General features: G+C 32.0%; 1 protein-coding gene across 1 annotated transcript; it reads right to left on the reverse strand.

Annotated features, from left to right (window-relative positions):
* Positions 1 to 419: 419 nt before the first annotated feature.
* Positions 420 to 24,571, reverse strand: tyn (trynity). Its single transcript, XM_070644062.1, has 8 exons — positions 24,266 to 24,571; positions 11,055 to 11,147; positions 3,135 to 3,611; positions 2,583 to 3,066; positions 1,952 to 2,524; positions 1,799 to 1,880; positions 1,403 to 1,734; positions 420 to 1,314 (listed from the first exon to the last, which is right to left on the reverse strand). The coding sequence occupies exons 3-8, from the start codon at positions 3,573 to 3,575 to the stop codon at positions 1,163 to 1,165; spliced, it is 2,064 nt and encodes a 687-aa protein (XP_070500163.1). The 5' UTR covers positions 3,576 to 3,611; positions 11,055 to 11,147; positions 24,266 to 24,571; the 3' UTR covers positions 420 to 1,162.
* Positions 24,572 to 25,934: the final 1,363 nt, after the last annotated feature.

Here is a 25,934-nt window from a genome sequence, read left to right on the forward strand (position 1 = left end):
TCAGTTTTCAAAGGGTCAAAATTACGAGTTTGTTTTGATTTTGAATTTCAAATTTTTTCTTGAATTTGATGATTTTTAATCATAGCAACCAGTCAATAACTAAAGTAAAAGTTGAAATAACACAAAGAAATTGTTTTCAAAAACTTAGTTTTTCACATTTTTTATTTTTATTTATCTTCTTTTTGTGCATTTTACAAAATAAGAAAGTTTTTATTCTATTAAAATTAACTAATCAGTAAGTAAATTTATTAATTTATCATCAATCTCTATAGAAGTTTATGATTGATTCATTTTATTTTTCATATATCAGGTTAAATAATCACAAGGCAATTGCATAAAAAATTCTCAATCGAAAAACTTCATAGAAAGTGTTTTCATATTTAATTAAATTAAATTGTTAACTATTTTTTTGTGTCTTGTTCCCACTTATCATAAATTATATAAAATTTTTTTAATTTCTTTTTCCATTTTTTGCATAATTTTTTTGGAAATTTTGAAATGCTTCACAGAAGATTTGAATACCTTAAAGTATATAATACTTAATAAGTATGAATATATCGCATTTAATCGAATTTTAGAATAAAATTAACTACGATCAAATGTCCATCGTGAATGCCACGAGACAATCTTTAGCGTTATCGACATGATAATTGAGCTTGAATGTGGATATCCTGAGTAAAATTTAAAATTTTGATATTTTGGCGGGAAAATTAATTTCTCACAAAATTAACCTCAATTCAAGTAAAAGATCATGTTCTCAAATTGACCCACTTCAATGCTAATTACATGCTGACAAGGCCTATCTGATTAAAATTATGCAAAAAATGAAAAAAGCTTCAGGACAAAAAAAGAATTTCATTTCTCAGTTTCTTCTTGTTAATCTTTTAAAATTATTAAGTTTTTTATCGTACTTCCAGTAGAAAATAAAATCGATTTTTTGTTGTAGTTTAATAAATAACTTAACTACTAAAAATACTATTTCAAAGGACTCTCTCTTAGGAAATTCTTTAACTAAAAAATCCTCCCAAGGGAAATAAAATTTTAATTTAAAATTTAATTGCAGGCTTTTATTCTTACTCATCGACTTCAGTAGCAAGTCGCGTCGTTGATTTTTGTAAATGCTTCTCTATTGAAAGGTTAATAAATTAAGTATTATGCAAGTTTAAGGCATCATTTTAGGTGGTGACATCCATTTCTTAGTAAAGTAACAGAATAGTGTGCAGAGGTAGACGAAGACCATCAAAGCACATGTTATTGCAAGAGCAAGAACTGATGTTTTTGTGGGACATGGCTCAATGATTGTAACGGTTTTATCTAGTGTTCATTTTATGTGGGAAAAAAGAGAAATTATATTGTAAAATTAGCATATTTCCATGTGTACAGCATATATATATTTCATTACCTCTTCCGAAGTCTGTGCTTGGATCGGAACTTCTAAGGAAATCTTTGTTATTCTCGTCACCAAAGTCGAGAACAAGAATTTCTTGTGAAATCATATTCATTTCTTCATTATTTTCTGTCTCATTTCCAACGGAACGACGCTTTCTGCCCCATGATTCCATTGAGTCTCTTCCCCATTCACAAACAGCTGGCTCACATGGTCCTAAACAGTATTTAACATTACATTGGAAGATAACACCATAACTCTCGGTGAAACGGAAAGCTTCATAAACTGACTGAAGTGCATTGCCGTCTGGTGTGAATCCTGGGAAGATGAGTTGATCGACTGGACATCTGTTGTAAATATTTCAAGTATTAGTACATGCTTGAGACATGCTAGAATTTATTTTTATCTTACCCATCGTCATCAATAATTTGGAATGTACTCTTCGAGTCTTTAGCCATGGCGACACATGATCGTGCAAAGATGCCGTATGGGGCTGAATAGAAAGGAATGAAAAGATGTATGTAAATTTCCATAACAATATGAACATTTGTTAGATGTACTTACTATCTTCTGGAATTTCAATTCTGAATGTCAAACGATCTCCAATACGTACAGTCTCAACCTCACGATTTCGTGCATCCAAAATGCGAATTCTCGGTGGTGGAGCTTCAGGCGATGAGTTGATATGAATCATTTCTTGATCACGAATTGGCATCATGCCGAATGTAATGTTCTTAGAGCTCATATCGTATGTACATTTAACCTTGTAGATCTTATCAGCCTTAGTCATAACGACACTATGATGTTGTAAGACGACGGTATTAGTATAGACACCAGTGATTTGTTGTGTATTACAATCTTGTCCACCCATTGTCAAATCAAGACGGAAAGTGTCGGAGTTAATAACATCGATATTACATGTTTCCGAACGCCCTAAAGCATAGATTCTACCGTTGAATGGCTTATTTGTGCGAATTTGTACAGCGATTCTTGTATCCTTGCAGTGAACTGAGACATCGTAGCATGTACCGGTTTTATCACAATTAACATCAGTTCTTGTCAAGTTATTAACCGATGGATCTTCAGTGGCATCAAAATGTACTGGAAGTGAATTTTCAGTTGAGGATGGTGACGTTTCTATAAGTAAGTAAAATAAGAATATTTTCAGTTTAGTTCCAATATGAGAAACACTTACTTTCACAGAAATTTTCCATATATGTTCCAGTTGGTTCACCAACATCAATCAATGGACGTTCAAGATTGAGATAAGTTGATGGTCCGTCAGGGAGTGTCTTATGATCAAGATGATATAAACGGCAATTGTATTGCTGTCCAATTGGATGACCGAGATACAAGAATGAACGACATAAGAATTCATTTTCAATTTCGCATGCTAATTTACAGGCAGCCTCAGAGGTAACTTGCAATTCTTTGTCGGTATAGTAATGAAGTCCAACATATTGTGCAACTTTATCTTCCGATACACCAAAACGTGGTGATTGAATCACGCGATTGTATTTGCATGCATTATTGGACTTAAGACAGAGATTCTCAAAATAGTCTACACCTTGCGCGTCAACAAGTTGAACATATTGTCCCGTTGTACGACGATCGGCATCACTGAGCACACATTTCATGTTGTTATAATCATATTCGACTGATCGGCATATGAAATTTCTCTAAATAACAATAACGGCAAATTTGAATAAGCAATAGGTATCTTTTTTTTGTCTTGTTCTGTACTTACCTCATTAAGACATGCTGACAAGCAAGCTTCTTTTGTACTTGTATAAATTAGAGCATTGTCCAATCCACGAATTACTTTGTTTGGTACTCTTTCAAATGACCATGGTCTCATGCAGACATTTTCCGATCGAATATTTAATTTAACCATGTAATATGTGCTGTATGATCGTTGAGGTGTTGCCGTTGGATCAAAAGCAGTTGTTGTATTTTGTAATTGACAATTCGTCTCTTGTTCCGGTGTTAATGGATTGAGTGCAAAACTAAAGAAAGCAGCTACGCATTCTGGCTCTTGATTACACCATCCTTGACATTCATATAATGATAAATTCTTTACACTGTAATACGTTGTGCCAGGAAAATCATAGTCTGTGAGCTTCTCAAAAGCAATTTTACCAAATGCGGTAGCTATTTGTACTAGAAATATTACTAGAATTGTCTTCATTTCTTTTTATTATTGTTTATTTTTTTGTATGCTATTCTGCAAATAGAATAAGATAATAAAAGCAAATTAGTTTCAGTTCTTCTAGCGGAAGCATAAAAAAAATCATCGAGGCAATTACTGCAGATGATGATTGAATTTGTTTCGCATAACTTCTCAAATGATTGATTCTGATTGATATTTTATTGCAATATAGATTTCTTATTGCGCGCTTCCAATATCAATGTCGAGTTTAATGTTCAGTTGTAATTGGATTTAAAGTGCATTATTTATTTTCTATATTAAATTAAAGTTTCATGGGCATGGCTTATAGGATAGTCTTTGTGTTCCGCATTATTTTCTAATGAATGTAATGAGAATATAGCAACGGTCAGTTTATATTCAAACTGTATTGAACTATAATTAGTTGATTTTTCCTTCTTCTAGTTGTTGACCCCTTCATATAAATATTTAGTATGATTTAGAATTTCATAGAATAAACATCTTTTTTATAAAATCTGAGGATGTCTTTGACTGCAAAGGTACGTATAAGCTAATGATAATGTCTGTCTTGTATATCATCAATCCATATCTCCACAGAATCTCATAAACATAAGAAAAAGTAAAATTTCTCAAAAATTGCTTGAGGACATCAAACTATAAATAGACAATGAAGAATAGACACTTTCAATTCAGATTATCAAGCAATAGATGCACAGGCAATGTCCAAAAGTGAAAGCAAGACAAAAACATCAGCAAAAGTATTCGTACAACTAAATAAATAGCAGGATGAGATGAAAGAATTTTCTATTTGAAAGCAAAATTATCTTTGAATAGCCGTGTTACAATACCTAATGAGAAAGTCATGAAACTAGCAGCTAGATAATTAGATTTAATTCTATACAATGTCAAATTCGACATGGTCGTATTCTGTATTTCAATCACTTCTTTTTACTACTTTCAATTGAAACGAATAGAATTTTATGATCTATTCTTAACTATCCAATGGATTTACTTCACACAACAAAATTATAAAGCAGAGAAAGTTTTTTCAAGGAACTGAGAGAAAATGTCACGGTCGTAATAAAATGAAGAATTATTTTCTCTCGTTCATTCATTTCTTTTTAATTGCTACCATACCTTCCTGCTATTGTGGTTATTTAAAGCTGCATTAAAGAGTCATTAAATTTGACTTAAGGGAAATTTCCGAGATCATCGTGTTGCTACATCCATTATAACTATTATTCATAATTAAGTCATAAAATGTGCTTAGATTTTTCCTCATCATAATAAATGCACTGGAGTCGATCATTCATCAATTACTTTATATTATTATAAAGTAATGAAAAAAAAGAGAAAAGAAGTAGAAATTGAGAACATAACTGGATCAATATTCAATAAATATTATGATGAATGTGAATTGCACAGTAATGAATAATGAGCATGCAACGTAGGCTGTTCGTGTGGTCTAATTTCTCAGCAGGTTCTTTCGCTGTCCACACATACATACATCCAACAATAGTAAGTGAAGAAGCATTTCATTATATTTATTTATAAGTAGAGATAAACGGCATCAATGGAACTGCAGTTATGAAGCTTGATGGCTCTTTTGCATGATTTTTATTTTGAATTGCGTCTTTTATCGGATGGACATAACTAAAGAAGATGGCAAACACGAAGGTATTTTTATGTCAATAAGCCCATCAAGATGTTATTATGTTCTATTGTAAGCTTTACTTGGAACAATTCCTTTAAATATGCAAATCTATTCAAATAAGAAGTTTAGATAATTTAACTTCTGTTTTGTATTCATACTAGACATTTCATGAAAAGCTAGTCATAAAAATTGATTATAAAATATACGTACATTGAGATCCGAATGCCATAAAGTAACAAACAGAACTATTAAATGAAGCATGCAAAACTTCATGCATGAAACCAATTTCATTAGCATTACAATGGTACAGGAAAGTTCTTTCACATCTTAAGTGAATAGCCACTTTACCCTTTCTTTTAAAAATAGCAACAGCAGCGTTAAAGAAGCATAGAACATTTAAAATAGAAATGGAAAAATAAGAAAAATGAGATTCTCATTACGGACTGACTTTAAGTTATGCAACAACAACAGAAACATTTCAACATAAAAGTAAATAAATGTTCTGGAGATAAAATTTGAAAAATCGAGAAAAGCTTGCTATGATACTGAAGTGTTTAGAGGAAAAAGGCGCATGTTGCTTTATGTCTTACGTTGATCTTGGCTGTTTTATAGTTAAGAACTTCCTTACGGATTTGATAAATGAGATGTTTATTCTATGAAGTTCAAAATCAGACTCAATGTTTATATGAAGTGGACTAACAACTATAAAAGGGGACTAGCAGCCAGAAAAGGGGAAAAACAACTGATTGTAGTTGCAAATAAAATTTGAATATTAAACAACAGTTGATTCATTCTCAACAGTTAAGGCAACATTAGACACTATAGATCACCAAATATGACATTTAGATCTGAATTCTTTGCATTATAAGAACAGACACTCCTAGAAATGAAATAATAGCTTAAAATTCCAGAATAGAGGAAGCTGTCTAAAGCTATCATTTATAGCTCCCATCTATAGGTTCTAACACTTCTGAGATAATCTGCTGCATTTCATAAAGTGCTATTAATAACCACTTCTCACTCAGTGCAATAATCCACTGGAAAAATATTTGCAAAACGGAATTAGACGATGGTACAAAAAGTACAAACTCACGACATAAATTAAATAAGCAGTAAAAAGGTTCAACGGTATAAAAGAAGCATATGCTTTTAATTTTTGCAGAGCAAATGGTGATGATGATTTGTAGAGTGTTAAATTAGATTTATTGGACGACCTCAGCCGTAATTATAATCATTTATTATTTCATTATGTGCTGGTTGTTGAATTTCAAACGGTTTTGTTGATGATACATAAATTAAATGAACGAAGGGATTGAGAAGCATGAGAAGCAAGAAAATAAAATAGAGGAATAGAAAGCACGCAGACTTGACACTCTCTCTTCTGCTTAGTACTTAATTTATGTCTTCAGCTTGTTAATTTAAAATAGTTTTATTTGACATTTTTTTTTCACTTTCTGTGACTTGCAATGCCTCTTCCTCATTTTTTTCTTACTTCTATCTTTTAAGTATGTATAATGACATGTTACATTCTCATCAACACCTGTTCATTTAAATAAATTTAAAGACGAAATGAAATGAAATATCAAAGAAAGTACATTGTTAATGGAAAGTATCACGGAAGAACAATAATAACAAATGATTATGGACATAATAAAGATAGAAAGAAAGCTTCACTCTTTTTTCAAGAATATTTAATGAACCTGTCATAATCATCAACGAAAATGGAATTCATTGTTCATGTTGAAATTTACTCAAGTCCATAAATTATGGAAAAATCTGCAGGTTGGGAAATGAGAATTTAATTTTTTACGACAGATTTCGGAACTTTCATGAAACTCTTTACATGCTTAATAATACAAATTGTTCCGTACGTAATCACATGGTTTTATGATCTACTGCAACAATGCAATTACTTAAGATAATCTTTCTGGTTTAGTGTTTTCAAATAAAATCTACAGAATTGACGCCTCCGGCTACGTCTAATTACGATTCTTGCAATCTTAATTATTGGTCTAGTACAATGTATTTCAAACTGTGTGCCGCGGCACACTAGAGTGAGAACAAGTTTTTCATGGATATACCATGAACTACATGTTGTTTGTGCCGTGACATAAAAGAGTTTGTACAGCACTGGAATATTAAATTCTGTGTTGAAATTCATACTTATTATTATGTTTAAGAACTGTAAACAGTTTTTACAAGTTTTTTGTTGGTTAGGAACATTATTATTGCTTGAGGATGTAGACTCAGTTAATTGTTCGATCATAAAGAAGTGAACTGATTGTTTGCACTCAGTGAAAGGCAATAGATCTGATACTTTTTCATATTTAAATGCTATCGATCAGGTTACTGGCCTTTTTATCCTGATTATTTTTGGTAACATAACCGATTGACACACGTCGTAATGTCTTGCTAGCTGTATAATTCAAAACAAGCTCTTGGCACTCAATCGTCTTGGCACTCGATCTCTTGGGAGCAATTTGGAGGCTGTTGTCAGAAAGATGACGCTGTTATTATTTAGTCTACTAAGTTGACGCCTTGTTCTAATTATTATGACAGCCGCTTGGTTGTCACTGCCAGCTGGACTCTACAAGATTCTAATTATGTGAACTGTCCGATTAACCGCTTCATGAACAACATTCCAATATATGCCGATCGGAATCAAGATTATACGGCAATCAATTTTACCAAATCATCTTAAAAAAATTGAAGTAAAAAGCATGATTTAATCTGCAGTTAGCAGTAAACATCAATAAAATACACTACTTTAATTATAAAAAACACGTTACTACCCAGTTATTACTGTTTAGTAAATAAAATTAACAATATACACAACAAACAAAAATGATATCATATGTGCTGTATAAATGAGAACTATAAGAATTAAATTCCGTTCTCCGAATATTATTTTTGGGGATCTAAAACTGTAAAATTTTCAACTCAAAATATACGCGATATTTGATACCATATGTGCGCATAGTAATTTACAATAAATCTTACAGAAGAAAATAGCACTGAAGATGATAACTGTGCATGATTCAACCAAAAAATGTAATAAATTGCTAGTAAATACAGCAGTTTAAAAACACACAATACTCAACAAAAATCAACACACGATTCTTTGTGTTTTCAAAAATTCGCACATTCCAGATATTTCGAAGTGTAATCTTCATCATGACCTAAATACAAAAGTGGGCAATTGACTTAATATGAAATGGCAGAAATAAACGTTTTATTTCTCTGGTTAGAATTGCGGTGGTCTTTTGTGAATGATGGGTATGGAAATTAGGTATTTTCGGATTAAGTCGGGCGACATATGACTTCATGTTGGAGGCATTTGGAAGATTTACAAAGAAGAATGAGAATATACATGGATTTTATATGACTGCTTTGTGTTAAAAAATAGACTGTTATAACGATCATTTGAAATTTGAATGATATTTATTGAACATAGTTGAAAACCCCTTTTCATGCAAAAGTTCAAAAGTTCAGTTTGTTTTTGAACTCCGAAGAATAAACATAATTGTGAAATTACAATTCCGTAAGGAAATCGTTTTAATTAAACTACATCTAGACAATTACAAGATAGACCTTCTTAATTGTCCCAAAATGCTGAATCCTGATAATTTGATCAATAATTTGATTGAAGAGCTCGATCTTCACAAATTCATTAATTGTAATCAAGTGATCATAGTAATCTTTTGTCGACTATCAGCTCGACTAATCTACAGAGAAATTTCTGAGAACTGTCCAAATCTCGCAAAAATCCAATTTTTCATGGACGTAACGAATGAACGATTCCTAGCGGATCAATTAACATCTCAAGAAGCTCTCATTCTAGCGCAGCAGGAGTCATATAATTAATTCTTTCCATCCTCTATAGAATCATATGTTAATTCACATCTAGCTGATAGATTAACATTCATAAAGGAAGTCAATTTCTAACTTAAAGTTCAATGGTCGAGTAAAAATTTAATTTTTTTCAATTTAACTAAAAATTAACATTCCGTAAAGGAATGGAAATCTATGTCTCGTGAAATTAATAAAACAAACTGAGTTGCTTTTAATGTGAGGCAAACTAATGAAAGAAATGTAATGGGAAAGATTGCTCTAGTCATAAACGAATGTAATTGTGCTTTCAAAACATAATAAACATTAAGAACAGCATGTTACTTGATTATTATACTTTTGCTAATTAATTTTTCACACGCTTCATAATTTGTTTAGGCAGAATATGAAGAACATTCAGGCAAGGTTGAAAGAGATTGTGCGTAAATCTCTGACTGTTTGCGGATGAAAGCCAAACAGAACTGAAAACCAACAGTGAAGAGGAAAAAGTGCATGTCATGTAACCGTTATGATAGTAAAAACAATTCAAAATAGCGATGATCACATGCCATGCACGGTGGAGTTCTTTCTTCTTTATTTTATTTTCGTTTTTATGATTGCTGGATGTCATCATTAGTGTCATATTTTTATTCTTTTGTGTATGCCTGTGAGTAAATATAAAATTACGGCAACAACTTATTTTTTGATCTTTTTTATGTGTCAACTGTTGCTCTTAATTCAGACATAAAGTTAATGGATTGTTGTGGGTATTAATTTCTTTGGAAAGTATCCGAAGATGGCAGCATGGAACAGAAAAGTCCACACCGATCTGTACATCTCGAATTTCATTCCTATATACTGTTCCTTTATGCATCTTTGACCATAAAAGTTCGTCCATAAATATCAGATTTAATGTCTATAATCTGATAATCCCATAAATTCACACATAATTCCTCAACCAGCCACTATGAATTTATTACCATGCTATAATAAGCACACATAAAGTCATAAACATAATTATGATGTCACTCTTGCATGGTTTTATGTGTCAGCATTAAATGTGTCAATATGATTTGGGTTCAGTGATTAATGACTGACTTAGGCTTAGACCTTTTAGGCTATTTGTCTAATAATCATTATTCGCTTTCCGTGCTTAAAGTGCTTCTGTAAATTTTGTACATCTCCTTTCACTTTGAGATCCATCATAAAAATCGCCTTAAGTTATGATGCTCAAAGTTGGAAATACTTTTTGGTTAATGTCTATTTGACTACTTTTCGAACAGTCAGCAAGCTCAAAATTAGCTCATTAATGTCTATGGGAGTGAGAATGTCAGTAATCAGGTGGATTGTTTCTTTCAAAAAATTAAGCACAAAATGAATTTCCAATTGACGTTCTCATACATGATGTAGAGAATTTTTATGGCAAACAAGAACATCCAACAAGTTCCATGTATATCTTCAATTGTTTCTGTTTTGTGCATCTGGAGCGTCAAAATTCTCACCGTCTATTATTAAAACGAGACCACCGCTGCTGAATGAATAGGAAAAAGTTGTTGCGGAGATAAAGATCTAATATGAATGTCCGCGTTGCGGTTGCTGCTGATGCTAATGTCTTAAGTTTGCCCTTTGACATCATTTCTTATTCAAATTGTTTCTTTTCACTTCTTTTGGAGTCGAGTGACCATGAAAAGGTGAATTTATTACACCTATTGTTAATGTTTCTGTGCTGATTAATGGACATAACAGAAGCACTTGCAAATAAGATCTTGTGGCTGGATTTATTTACTCAAAATATTTTGGGAGATTTAAGAGAGGAAGGAACGGTAAAAATATCGCTCATATGCTCATGCTTCCATTGTTCTTCTTATTATATCCACAACTTTTGTGGCTGTCAACATTCTGAGAATTCTCTTTTATTGCCAAACAATCGGACGAGAATTTCGCTTTTAAGCATTTTTTGGCAGCACTGACCTATATTTTATACTTTTGTGGATCATTGAATGACTTTATGGACTTACCTCAATGTGATAATCTTATCGATTTAATTTTAATGGATTAATAATGAAGATGACAGGAAGGAAGTGCTTCTACTGGTTCTTCTTCCTCGTTTTCTGTAAGTAGAAAGAAACAAAAGATCCAATTTAAGTCAGATGCTATTAAAAAGTTAATGGAAGTGTGGCAGTGCTCCGGATTCAATTAAAAAGTAACTGATATCGGCAATTTCCATTTCTGTTTTGAAAAATGAGAAGTTTGCGTTTCCAGCACAGATTAAAAAACTCATTTTTAATAATTAAAGAAATTTTACTTTTTAATGCGGTTCCGATATTGGCTATAGATTCAAATATTCACAATAACAAAGCAGTAAATTAGTGTTTTTGACTTCTAAGCTTACATCTATTAAGACTCTTAATTATCACAACTGGCACTGACTATAATGAGGAATATTCATGAAGCAACGGCACTTTTGCTATCGATTCACAGCATTTAAAAGTCAGATAAGAGTAACAGACTCAACATTGAGAAGATTCACAGAGGAATTGACAGAATTCCGAAAATAATGATGGATTAATGAGTGCCTTTAAGTGAGCATCTTTCCATTTAGACTTAATGCTTTTAAATTGACGATGATTTTGGGATTTAAAGGCTCACTTAGCTCATTAATCATGCGACCTCATTACATACAATTCATGCAGTTTTTCGATCATCAGCAGTGCCTGCCTGCTATAGTTGTGGAATGGAAAATTCTCACATATTGTTGCATTCAAGTTCAAGTTTGCAGTTCCTTTCTCTTTTCATTTCTTCTTCTTCCTCACAATATTTTATTATTGTATTTGCATTTATTATTTAGGAACGATGCAGCTATTGAGTAGATTTCTTCTTTTTACTGCTGTTTATGGCTTTTTGAAAGAGAAACAAATTGAAATTCTTGTTCCTTCACTTGCTTTATGTGTGAGATTCAATAAAGTAAGAGGCATCTATGGATGTGATGATGAGTAATTTATCAATTAAGAACAAAGATGAGATTCAGTCTTGACTTTACTTGATTCAAGACTTAAGACTTGTTTTGTTTTTCTTTAACCTGCCTCCGAGGCATGCTGGATATGAGAAGTAAAAGTAAAATTTCTGGTCAATTGAAAATGAAATTTATGTTAACTATTTTTAGTGTCGACACACATGTAGCAGTTCCTCTCGAGTTTCTTTTTCGTCTACTTAACAGACAACAACAAGTAAGCTGTGGACAATTCTAAATTGAAGCTGCAATGATGATATTGATGATGAGAATGAAAGAAGAAGTAGAAAAATAGTTGGAAGTAGACGAAGGAGGTCGCAATAATTGAAATGACGAAGTGATGGAAAGTAAGTCTTAGTCTTTATGCTGTTCCATTTCTATTTAAGCCATAAAAAGCATCTATTGCCTGTATTTTTATTGCAACTGACGCTTTCATTCTCTTTTGATCTATCAATGGCATTGCCATTGCAATTGACTTCAATTGCTTACAGCCTGCTTCATCATTTTGAGTTACTTCTGTTCCTCATTTTGACTTGATAATGATCAAAAAATTCATTTTGGAATTAAAAATGCCGTGAAGCTGTAAGAATTGAATTTTAATTAATCGCTTGCTCTATCTTTTTACTGCTTTATGACTTCAACACATTCTTCTTGTGCCTTCATACTTTTATGTGAATTAATTGAGATTTTTCAATTCGGTTCTTTTATTGCTTTTTGCTTCATTTCAAATTCTTTCAAATGCACCCGTGAAAAGGAACAAATGAGAATTCATGTTCAAGTGCTTAATTCCTCTCTGATTCTTCTAGTTCCAACATTAAAACTAACAGTAGAACTAAAAATTAAATTCAAATTACTTTTAATGACTGACTGATCATCATAAACTTGTTGACGGTTTTGTCATATTTTCCTACATAATCAATCTATGCTGCACATCTCATGACATAAATATTTTATGACACAAGCATTAAAATAATCAATATTATAGGCTTTGGTCCATAATTAATTAGAAATTTTCATAATCATCATTAATTATGTACATACGCACATGTATCTGTGGATATTTATTGTTATTATGACAGTAGAATGTGAGCATGAACATAGAAAAAAGAATAAATCAATCAAAATAGACTGGACATAACAGTCAAGCGAGTGCAGATGAATCAAATAAAATTAGTAAATCAGTGGGACGCATGCAGCATTAAAATAAACATAATGAGATGTAATATAAATGTTTGATCTACACAAAAGATGTGGAATGTGTTGCTGCAATTGCTTTGTTCCTTTCCCTTGCAATGAAGTTAGTCAAGAGAATTTTGAGAAAATTTCCTGGATCTTTAAAATTTCGGAATTCCAAAATATTCTGCTTCTGGATGTTTACACAACCTTTCAATGCCATTTAGTAATGTCTGACAGATCGACCGCAAAGGTCTATTGACTATTTAAAACCCACAAAATTGAAATCTTTTGTACTTAATTCCAAAATCCAAAGTTTACTTTTCTCATTTTAAATAATTTCGTTTTGTTTACATTTTCTCAATAATAATCAATGCGATGCCAGTTCTACTGCTGCTGTTGTTGCTGATGATGATGACTATAAATGATATATCAAAGCACATAGGCAGGCAAACAACATAACAACATATCTATCTGTTGAGCATGAGTACATCAAATGAAGGCAGATAGAATAAAGAGAGTTGAGATGAGATTTTGAGGAAAAAAGAAGAAGTAATGGAGGAACTAAGAAGAAATGGAATTTACCGTTGATCTAATGAAATGTTTCACATCGAAAGCCAAAGTCAATAATTTCATTTCTAATGCTGTTTTATAGGAATAATGAAATGAATGAATTAAATCCACAAAGCATCACTTTGGCTTCATGCTTCATTGCACACAGCAATGTTATGTATTAATTTTCAATTACATGAAGCGCCAAATGTGCACTCTAAATACTGTTTTATCTCTCAATCCACTAATGTATGTTAAGATCCCATAAGATCCATAATGCACACTTATAATCATCATCATTTAAATTTTAATGCTTTTAATCATAGCATGGCTTTTGGGATGAGAATAAAGACTTATTGCAAGAATGGAAATTCAATTTAGCCTCAAATGGTAGAAGCTGTGAAGGCTGGCAGTTCTTAGGGAGATGAAAAAATGCGGAAATCATTAAAATGTTGCCTATTGTTGTTCTATTTATCTTATGCTGCCCATACAAAATCTCCTTAAATTGGTGCAGCATTGAGAATTTTATGTCCCGCATCAAGCACCTCATTCTGCAGCTGATTTACGTCATCAATGAATGTGCATTAAATTCCACAATCATTGCTGTTAATGTTTTTGGTTTAGAAAGTATCAAGCATGTTGACTGAGATACCCGCAAATTGCCATGTTACCGAGTTCTAGTTACACAGTAACAAAAAAGAGTTTCTTGAGGCAGTTTTGAGTGGATGTACTTGCATATAAATTGAAACTGTTCAATTGGATCTCCTTCACCTCATTATTATAGTCGCCGTTGCTTAGTGTTGTTGTTGCTGCTGCTGCTGTTAGTCGCAATGGGAAATTATCGGATATATCAAATTTTTCTAATCTATGTTATGGTTAGAAATTTATGCAGCATAGAATATGAGAGAATGAGAAGAACAAGGTAAAATATGTACATAACAATAATAATAATAAAAAGCTTACATTTGCAGCACAAGAAAAGAAATTTCGAGTCGTCGACAAAAACTGCCGATTGTTTTCATTCAATTCTATTCATTGAGTTGGAGCAATGACGATGGCAGTTAATGGTAATAATAAAAAGCATATTTATGGAGGTAAAAAAATCTAAACTTTAGTCGACGACTCGATTTGAGAAGGCAGAAGGAAAATGCCCCAGCATTGAATGTTAAACATGGTAAAATTGCTTTTTAGGCCACATAACGGGTGCTCAATTTTCATCGAACAGCATCGAAAAACTCTATTCCAACCATAATCCGGGAATGACTTTACTTTGCTTTACTTTACTTTACTTCCACTCATTTCGATTTTATCGATTTGAAATTATTTTCTATGTCATTAATAAAAGTGCAATTTGTAGCATTTAGATGCAATGCAGTACAGCTTATATTTTATGATCATGTTCATCAAAGTGAATATCATGCTGTGCGATCATTGATTCTCCTTTTTTCAATTCGCGGAAATCGTGCAGAAGATCATTGCTAATTTGATCGATATTTTGCCCTTTTTAAGTAAAAAAAATTACAAAAGTACTCGTTCTTATCGAGTGACTTCAGCGCATTTTTGTCCCAGCGATCAGTAATTGATTAAAAGGTCACTTCTAGACCTAAAAAACAAGATCTAGTAAGATCCAGGTCTCTTGGAAACCCAAAAACAAGATCTAAATTCCAAGTCATCATACTAGGTTTTCAATTTCGTCATTTAACGGATTTTCATTTAAAACACATAACGGGATAAATTCAAACTCTGTTCTGTTAACACTGAAAAACATCAAAGAACATTGAAAAACACTGTAAAACAATGAAAAAACGTGTTGTTGTTTTTCTTGTTGTTGTTTATGAAAATGAAAAATTGTTAATTATAGTATTTATGCTATGATTTGAAACTTTTAAATGCATTTGCCCGCAATAAAACAACAGTACGGAACTAATAAAACAAACCAGAGTTTCTACGATGTCTGGTTTTCGAGATCTCGATACCCAGCCGAACAAAGTGCTTGAATAAGCTACCTTTTTGAAAAAAATTTCAAAAATGCGCTAAAAAAATGGACTAAATTTTTGACATGATTATTTATTGTCTATACTAATAACTTTTGGATTTAACGGTAGAACACAATATTTAAGCAATTATGGGATAGCTGCATTCTAAGAAGGAATCTATCAAAGTTTAACGGTCATTTGAGATTTGAATAATATTTATTGTACATAGTTGAAGACCCCTTTTTCATCTAAAAAGTTCAGTGTGTTTTTGAACTTCGAAGAATAAACATCTCATTTATAAATCCGTGAGGAAGTCACTAAATTACGTTTGTTCATCACAAATAAATTTCTGGATCTACAAAATATGAGTTCTACCGTTCTAAATCTCAAGAAAGTAATTTTGGAGCAGCAATAAATCTCATTAATTAATGAAAAAGGTGAGCACAAAAACTGAACTTTGAGGATGATTTATGTTCAGATTAATCCATTGGATACACAAAATGTCACATTTTCTGAGATTTTCCACAATAAGTTTCCGAGAAGAAATGAAAATCTTTTGGTAATTAGATCATGTGAATTATTCCACAAAGCTTGAAAGAGAAATGAATGGAGATAAAAAAGACCGAAGAAGATGCTCGCAATAAAAGTAAAAATTAAGCAGCAGTAGAACTAAGGAAGTAAGATTAAGGTCGGCATGAGTGTTTAGGTGTTAAATTAAAAGCTAATTTCATCGTCAATGGCCTTTTCAATGATAATCAAGATGATGGAACTGAAAAATTTCTCATTAACTATTTAGAGCCATCATGTCGTGCATTTAAAACTTATCTCTTGCCTGCTTTTCACCGATTAACCATTTCTTTGTTTTGTTTTAATTCTCTTCTTCTTGCTGCTTACTTGTTACTGTTTGTCGTGACTGTTCAAATGGAAATGGAAGTAGAACTGAAGAAATTCTTAATGAAATGTTTAGCATTAAATGGCAATAAGCTTACAGCACATCTCAGTCATTGTCAAATGTGTGAAAATTTTCCATGTTTTTTGATAATTCTGAAGATTGTCACATCTTCTATAGCTGTTATGGCAATTAAAATTGTCATGCAATACATGAAATACTGTCATATCCTCAAAGCATTCATGTGAATTGAAATTTACAGTCATAGCATAATATATAATAGGCACGTGTGTGCATAATTTGATTAGAAGAAGTCATAATTTTAATAAAGAAACAAAAGCAAGTGGAAGTGAGAAGAAGTAGCGATAAAATCAAGTGCGAATGCAGTTATATGCAGTAATTCACTTCGCATTAAGATAGAACGTGACATGCCAATAGTAATCAACTTTTATCTCAAGCGAGTAGTCGCTTCTGCTCACAAAGAGCTTCTTTTATCTAAATTATATGTAGGAATAGGCAGCACAAGTAAATTATTTAAATTAGAATGAAATTGCTCAGAGAAATTGAATTAAAATCCAAATTACTGCAATTTCTCAACTCAGACGTCCTTGAACTTGATGCCAATAAATTCTATTCTTTGTGGATATCAAGCCACACACACACACAATGGACGTCCTTGAAATATTCACAATTGAGAATAAAGTACGAATAAGTGAAATTTGTTGCCCTCAAGCAATCCAACACGTCTTTTTTTGGTCATTAAATTCCAATTGATTCTCTATGCCTGTTTGCCGTGTCTCTCTAATGAATCAGCATTAATCACATTCGCACATGCACGACTTTTTATCTAAAGAACATCAGTCAGCAGCAACAAAGAAAGTTTTTTGCCTTTTTTGTGTCACCAAAAGAAGGCAAAAGCTAATTTGTGTCACAGTTTTGTGGTTCCAACAATTTTTGGCAGTATGACTACATGCTGTGCTGGATAAATTGATAAATTTTTGATTATTGATGATTTATTTGGATTTATTCGACCAGAAAAGCTTTCTTGTGTGACTTTTTGTAATTTTCCCAGTAAATCCACATCAAGTACGTCCATAAAGAAATGAAGGAAGTAGAAAAGATCGACGGTAATTCATCAAATGTGACTGGCAAATTCTTTCAATTGTTTTTCAACCTTTTTTGCAATAAATTTTAAACTTTTTTCTAGATTGGAATCAATTGAATGTCTTCTAGCTGAGATCTCTGATTCAATGGACGAAGAATTATTGAGACAAAATGGCATGAAAGATATTTATTTGAGAAATAACAGCTAGAAATGAGAACAAAAAAACTGTACTAAGATATTTTTGAGCAGCCTCCATGGATAGACTCAAATTATGGAAACGGTTACTTTTGGTATATTTTATTGCCGCATTTCTCGACTTCTATGGATTAAAGAGAATTAATGTTGTAAATTGGTAAATTATGTGGAAGAAATGAGTGCGAACAGAGAAAATAAGAAGTAAATGAGAAGAAATCTCTAGGGAGAATCTGACTTGGTGCTGCAATGTTTATAGCACTTAAAAACATGTTAATAAAAATAAGAAATGTAGCAAAAGCGAAAAGTGAGAAGCAATTTAGAGGCACAAAAGAATAAATTTGCGGTTTAGATTTATTTTAATGAAAATTCTTCATCATCAGAAGAAGCTCCAATGCGGAACTCATGAAGCGGGACTGTTCTAAGCAGTGCAATGACATCTCATCGTCAATGACATTTAATTAGCGACCAAAAAGTGCCATTCTGATTTATTAAATTAAATTATGACAGAACTGTGATTTTTATGTGAGAACATCAAGCAGGTAGGCAAACAAACAAACACGAAACTGTTTCTGGCTATGCTTATTGTTGATCTGATTCCATTTCTGATTTTATTAATGAAAAAATTATTCAAAAGAACTGAAAATTCTCACGCAATACTTTACACAAACAACAGAACAGAAAGAAAGGAATGTAAAAATGGATCAAGACTTGATGTAATTTTATCAGCATGAAATGGAAGTCACCTAGCCGTTGCTACTGTTCTCTGCACATAATTATGATGCATGTTGCTGTTCATTATGTTTTATTGAAGCACTTTTTTCGTGACCGTTATCATGAAGCATGCTTTGCAAGAAGTCACACAGAAGATGAGACAGGAAGAGATCCATCATGAGTCATTGTTGTGCATTTTATTGTCTCCATTTAATTTCAGTTAGCACTTCTAAGCCAAAACATTTGACGCCTTGCTTGCTGCATAACATGTCATTATGTATAATTTAAATAAGTTGTGGCTTAATTTGTATCTGGACTCAAGCTGCTCATTAATATGCAGACTTATTAAATGACCTTAACATATTTTATGTGCCTCATTAAGATTATGGAATCGAGCATAAATTTTATTAATTTAAATGGATGTGAAAATTTCTTCTGGATGCATTTAATGATGCTTATATGCAGCATAGAATCGTGATCAAATGGAAATGAAAAAATTAATTAAAAAAATCAATTTCATGCGGTTTCAACAATTTTGTCTTCTTCCTTCATCTCATCTCTAGACCTTTATATGAACAAAGAATCACGTGGCATAAGGCACCAAATGAAATTGAATAAAAGAGTCTATGATTTGTGCTGTACAGGTAGAAAGTCATTAGAAATGAGAAAAGCAAACAAAATAGGAAAGAACGAACAGGTTTGAGTTTTTGTGCTGCTTATAAATCCTTCAGATCACGCATGCAAGCACAAGTGCAAGAGTTACAGCATCAGTTGTGCGGATGTAGAATTAAAAAATTCATTCATCGCATCATAAATGCAGTCAAACAAAATGTCATGCTGTATGCGATAAAGGCAAAGAAATGGAAAGGAAAGAGACGAACAAGATAAGACGACAGAACAGTCAGTTTGTGTTCATCCCGTGAGAATTTGAGATAAAAATAGAAGAAACTCTCTCATTATCTCAGTTGTGCCTTGTTGTTGTCTTCTTTTGTCAATTGCTATTATTTGTGGATGATGAAAAGTAGCGGAAATTAACAATCATAAAGATTAATCGCCTACAATCAACAGAAACAGTAGCTTACATCTAGTAAATCCACAAACAAAAAATTGTGCATCTATAGAAATTCTTACTTCTTCATCTTATCCTCAAAATCAGTCAAAAAGAATGAAAAGAAAACGAAATGAAATGAAAAAGTTCATTGAACTGCCTCAAAAGTGTATAGGCAAAGATGCAATAAGAATATTGATGATGGAAATGCCAATGCATTGTTTCTTCTCGATTTCCATATTCATGCCCAGATTGTCAGTCAATAAAACAGCATCTCAGAACAAGAAATGTCAGCAGTGCACGACAGAGTAACAAGCTGGAACAATGCAATATTATTGTTGATGCATGAAAATACTATAAGAATCACAATAAGAACATCATCAACATATGTATGTAGCACCAAAAAATTTCTCTTCCATCTATCTAAATGAATAGATAAACAGAACCGCATAGCTGCATAAATTTATTCCATGATGTCACAGACATATACACACGTCCTCATTAGAATGCAATTGACGTTTTATTCAGAAAAATACACAAAGAAATACGATTTTTTTTTCAGTGCAGTAGGACGTGAAAGTCAAGTTTTGTAGATCTTGTTCCACTCATACGTGATCCACAAATGGAAGGAGGAAAAGATCGTAAATAATAATGCAGAATTTCCATTATATAGACATGTAAATCGTGTTTCTGTTATCGACTGTGAAAGTAAATTGAGAATTTATTTCCCATGTTGATATGCTGTGCATTACTAGATCTACTATGTGAAACTTAGGGGCCGATCTCTCGGGTGATGGTACGGTTCGGTATAGATACACCACTGGTGCGATACAATGGTACACCTGGCATAGCAAAGTACCGTACCGTTCCGTATGATCATCGGAGCAATTGACCCCGGAATTTGGTATAAAGGCGGATCCAATATTGAACAGAATCAATAAAAAGAAAGGTGATGATTTATCAATTTAAGTGTGAGCCGAGAAATTCTATAGCTGATTGAAATATCCAATAAAAAGCCAAAATGATGTTTGAATTAATTTTCTATGCATGATTATGCCTTAGTAATTCATCTATATCCAGTATATATTCTTCACAGTTAAATATCCGTGCTTTCATTTTGGAATTTTTAAAAGAAATTTATGTAAATTTCACATAAAGTAGATCCTATTCATTTTTATCTACATCTATATGTAAATCAATTTAATTTAAATTTTATGGCATTAATGATCATGCAAAATAGTTAGTGCTGATAAAATTGATTCGTTCTGTTGTGCCTTTTGCTAATTCGGTAGACCAAAACTGTTCTTTGATTTATTGGAATTTAAATTGGTGGATATAAAAATGACAAATTATCAATAATTCAGGCAGTTTGTCAAGATTCCTTTGGATTTATGGTAAGTTGCATGGGAGATGCCAGTTCTGTGATGAACAACTTGCTATATTTAGCGACACACCTTAGTGGTAAGCTTCCATCGAACCCGCAAACGACGTATTGTTCATGACATTCCTAGTGTGCCGTGACACACAGGTTGTCCACCTCTGTGTCAGGTGCAAAATCTAATTTATTCAGTCATGAATTAATTTGGAAAGTTTTTTATGAGAATTTTGACATTTTTAGTAGATTTTGGAATTGAAATCCATAAAAATGACACCTGGCTATATCCGAATATAGACAGTCCAATCTCAAGAAGCTGAAATGACCCACAAAATTCAACAAATAGCCAATTCTGATGCGAATATAAAATCAGCATCTCTAAAAAATTTCACATCCAAAAATTACAAATTCCACAGGCTTAGAATTTCAATTAAGCACAAAATCCTATGAATATGTAAAAAGCCTCAGTGTTAACTGAATATTTAGACGAGCATTCATAAAATTATTAATCCCTTTCTAAAAAATTTTGTTAAAATTTCTAAAAGGCAACAGAATGGAGATTTACTGCATTACGTGTTCATGCATTATTAATGCTTAGCACTTAAAAAAATTATTATGGATTTTTTATTGCTGAGAAAAGCCTCAAAAAAACAAATTGAATGGGGAAAAACTATTGAATGTGAATCTTTTTGTGTAAATTGTTCTTCTAAGAGGCTTAGAGGCAGAGTTGCTGATTGTGGCTTGAAAGGTGAGAAGTCATTGACTTGGTTGTTGGGATTGCATTTTATTAGGGTTTGTCCAAAACTGCAGGGCTCAGCCAAGAGTCATTTCCTGCTTTCCAGATGCGCAGAACTGAAGTTCCTGACAGATTGTCTAAGACTTCATAACTGATGCTTTGGACAAACCCTAATAAAATTGCATTTAAAGCTAGTTTCTGAGTATATTTGAGGTTTGTTCCTTCTGGTTCACCTGTAGACTATAAAGAATCCTACCTACAGGTATGGAACTACATGCCATCTAGTCATCATAGCAATTATAAGCCTTGCTAGATCCAGAAACTAAATAAACCAATGATCTCACTTCTAAGACATTATAAAGTCTATAAATGCCATTAAAAAGTAGAAAAAACAATTTCTACCTGACTCGATCCTCAATAACCCAACACATTCGCTAGAAATTCACAGCATTGCATGAACTTTCCATCTGAACTTTAATATCTCACACTCGAAATGAATCTGCGATTGCATCTTGCAAAAATAAAAAATGATCACGAAAATTCCCTTATTCGAGTATGGATAGGAATACTAAGTTTACGTGACGAGTGAGTTTAAGAATAGAAAAATCATTTCCTTAGCAGTAATCATGCTGTAAGAATCAAACATTTTCATCACACATGTGAAACGAATAAATTATAGCTATACACACGTATTGCATTTAACACTGATAAAATTACACACAATGTACATGATTCTTTCATGCCATGACTTAGAGAACTTCACTGGATACTTCATCTTTTTTCATGCTTAATGCCTGGAAAGTATGCCTCTATCTTCACTTAAGCGAAAAATCTTTTTTCAATTCTTTTCCTCGCATTCAATTGAATTTCATTTTCTAAGTTCTATGGATATTAAACTAATAATAGCTCGTAATATTGTTAAGTAATAGAAATAAATTTCATTGTTGTAGATATAGCGGAAGTTCCTCCATTCTTGAACAAATCTTTCTTCATGAATTTCTAATTTTATTGATATCCACTTTATTTTTTTATGAGCATTGTCTAATAATGCTGCCTTCTTATAATGTCCATAATAACTTTTTTTTTCTTCAACATTCTCATGGATTAGTCTTAAGTTCATAATTCTATTTGTTTTATTCTTCTTCAGATTCATCGATACACGGCTAAATCATCTCCCTGATTAATTATTTCCGCATTAAGGCTTTTTTTTCTTCGAATTTTCAACTCATGTTAATCAATTAGCAATTTTTACATTCGCAAAATGTTCTGTGTAGGAAATTGAACGTGATTTAGATGAGGTTCTCAACAGTGTTGTTGATTGGGAAGTTTTTGTTGGATATGGATTGGTAATTATGAACTTTTAGTGAGCTGTTTGTAGGAAAATTCCAACAAAACACAAATGAATTAGTTTTAAACAGATTTCAAAGTCTACTTGGATTTTGTATCGAAAAGTTGACTCGAATCCATAAAAAATTCAACTAAAATGTTAATAGTTGACTACTAAGATTTGTGAAGCTATTGAACAGAATTTAGAGTCAAATTATCAAGCCAGTATTGGATATGTTCAGGAAATTCAGAAAAATTCAGAAATTCAGAAACCAATTTGAGAAATTAAAGAATTTCAGAATTGATTTGATTTCATGAAAATCTTTAAAATTTCTTTTTTTCAACAAAGTTGGCTTTTGAATTTTCTAAGAATTTTAAATTTCTAATTTTTTTAAATTTTCAGAAGAAAAATTTCAACATTTTAAAATTTAAAAATCTTGAAATCTTTAATCTTCAATTGCATAAATGTAAAAATTATTCTAAAATCTTCAAAATTCTCAAAAATTAATTCAATTCATGAAAGAATTCAAAATTTTGTAAAATATTCACAAAATTCAAATTGAACTTTTCGGATACAATTTTATTACCAATGGTGATGTGATTATTTAAGTTAGTTCAGTTCAACTCAACTGTCTTTAAATCCTTGAACTTGAACTTAAGTATCAATCTGTATTAACTAAGACTCGACCAAAACTGGAGGCTAACAGCCATCAACGTTTGTTTATAATCTAACATAAATCATCAAGCAACCATTTCAGATCAAATCACCCAAATGAACTCAAAATAATGATGGTAAATCCACCAAAATTCTTCTAAACTGTTCACTTCACATCCAATTCCAAGCCAGCCTCGTTAACAACACTGAATTCTAGAACCATGAATTACTTTCATTTCATTCTATCTCATCTCCCGATGTGTGGTAAATTGTCCAATTAACAAACTTTTTTCCATTCTTTCAACAGAAAATTTCTTTCATTTTTTTAAGAATCTAATAATTGGAATAGCTTTCATGCCTTCAATCAGTTCTTCTATCAACAGGAGCTAATTAGTCACATTTTGTGCTGTTTTTTTTGTTCATCCTCATTAATCAAACTAGATGAGCACTTTAACAACTTTTGATTATTGGTTCCTACCTTTCTTTCTAGTTGGAGATTAATATCCTTGAATTATTTTGGGTTTTATTTGATTTTTGTCACTAAGTTCTCATTCACTGCAATCTTATGCTTTTTCAATCTTTTCTAAGATTTCTATTTTCAACTTGTATATATTTTATATCACTTTTTAAAGTCCACGAAGAACCGAAGAAACTTTCCACAAGACGAATCTTTAAAGTTTCTTTCAACTTGCGCGCACTTGCTTGAAATTGTTCCTCAAAAGATTTTTAGGGAAATTAACTTAAAAAAACAAAAAAATTTGAAATTGTTAGTAACACATTTAGAGTTGCATCTTTCTCAAAATACTGAATAGCAATGACTTTGAAAGTAGAACTGCTTCACTCTTTTATGCTTTCTACCGGTAACAATGTATATTTTCTACTCAAAAACTGTTTTTTTTTTTAACAGAAGAAAAGAAAAGTTGGTTCTATGAAACCACACGAAGAGTGACGAGAGAGTAACCGCAGATAGACAAAAGTAGCAACAAGAGAAATGAGAGAAATGTTGTGATGAAAACTTCTTACACTGTTAAAAGCTGATGATAGCTCTCTCTTACATGAACTTGAAAATGCTTTTGTGTTGGATGGTTAAGGTGAAGAATGTGGAATGAAGGAACTGAATCAATACAGACACAACCTTGAGAGTCTTGAAGACAAAACGATGAAAAATTTTCTCATATTTCTCATGTTCAGCATAATGTAGAGCAGTTCTGCAAAATTTATTTTTAGCTTTTTTTCGGATATTCCATCATCATGGCAAGCAACTGTACAGAATAAGAAGAACAAACAGTTTCCACAGTTGAGAAATTTTTGGAGCTGATTTTCATTATCACGCTTTGTTGCAATTTTTCGTCTTCTTCATTCCCGAAATTGTCGTCATCACCTTTACAGTCATTCAACATAAATACAAAGACATGAGACAGATACTGAGACTCAGCATGCTTGCGACAAATTATAGTGATTTGAATTTAATGAATATTTTCTGTTGCCTGCCGCTAACAGTATCTGCCATAGAACCTGAACGATGAACATTTTTTCGTGATTACAAAACTTTTTATTTTTGATACCCAAAAACAGACTTACGATGCCGTAAGATGATAATTTCGCGTAACATTTCATGAAATCAGGTCAAAAGCAGTTCCAATGACGATATCAATAAAGACAACGGGGAATGTTTGTTGATGACTTGAAAGTCAATGGCAAGACAAAAGACTTTAATTATTGATTCACCAACGAACCCGCTCAGTCTTCATCTTGTTCCATTCAATGTGTGATTCTCAGCATGAAGAAGAACTAAAATGAATCAAATTTCAATTGAATTTTCAAATTCTTTGTATTTTTAATTCATTATTGTTGCTAATTTTTAGTTTAATTCCAAAATGAGCAGATCTAGCGGATTTTTCATCAGTTCTTCTACTTTTTACATTTATTGAACAGCATTTAAGCACATGAATGTATTTATGGGAATTAAGCGATTAGTTAGTTTAATGAAATGGCAAGAAAATAATCATCGGAATTAATTGGAGCAATTTGGAAATTCCTTTGTTGATTCTTTGCTGTTATCTCATGTGCATAGCCGAGCATGGATGTATCCAGGAGTTGATGAAGACTTAAACAGACTAGAATCCATGCTTAAACTGCGTCTGAAC

This window comes from Chironomus tepperi, unplaced genomic scaffold, assembly GCF_022539635.2.
Source record: "Chironomus tepperi strain 1889 unplaced genomic scaffold, CSIRO-AGI_Ctep_v1 contig_335, whole genome shotgun sequence".
NCBI classification, from domain to species: Eukaryota; Metazoa; Arthropoda; class Insecta; order Diptera; family Chironomidae; genus Chironomus; species Chironomus tepperi.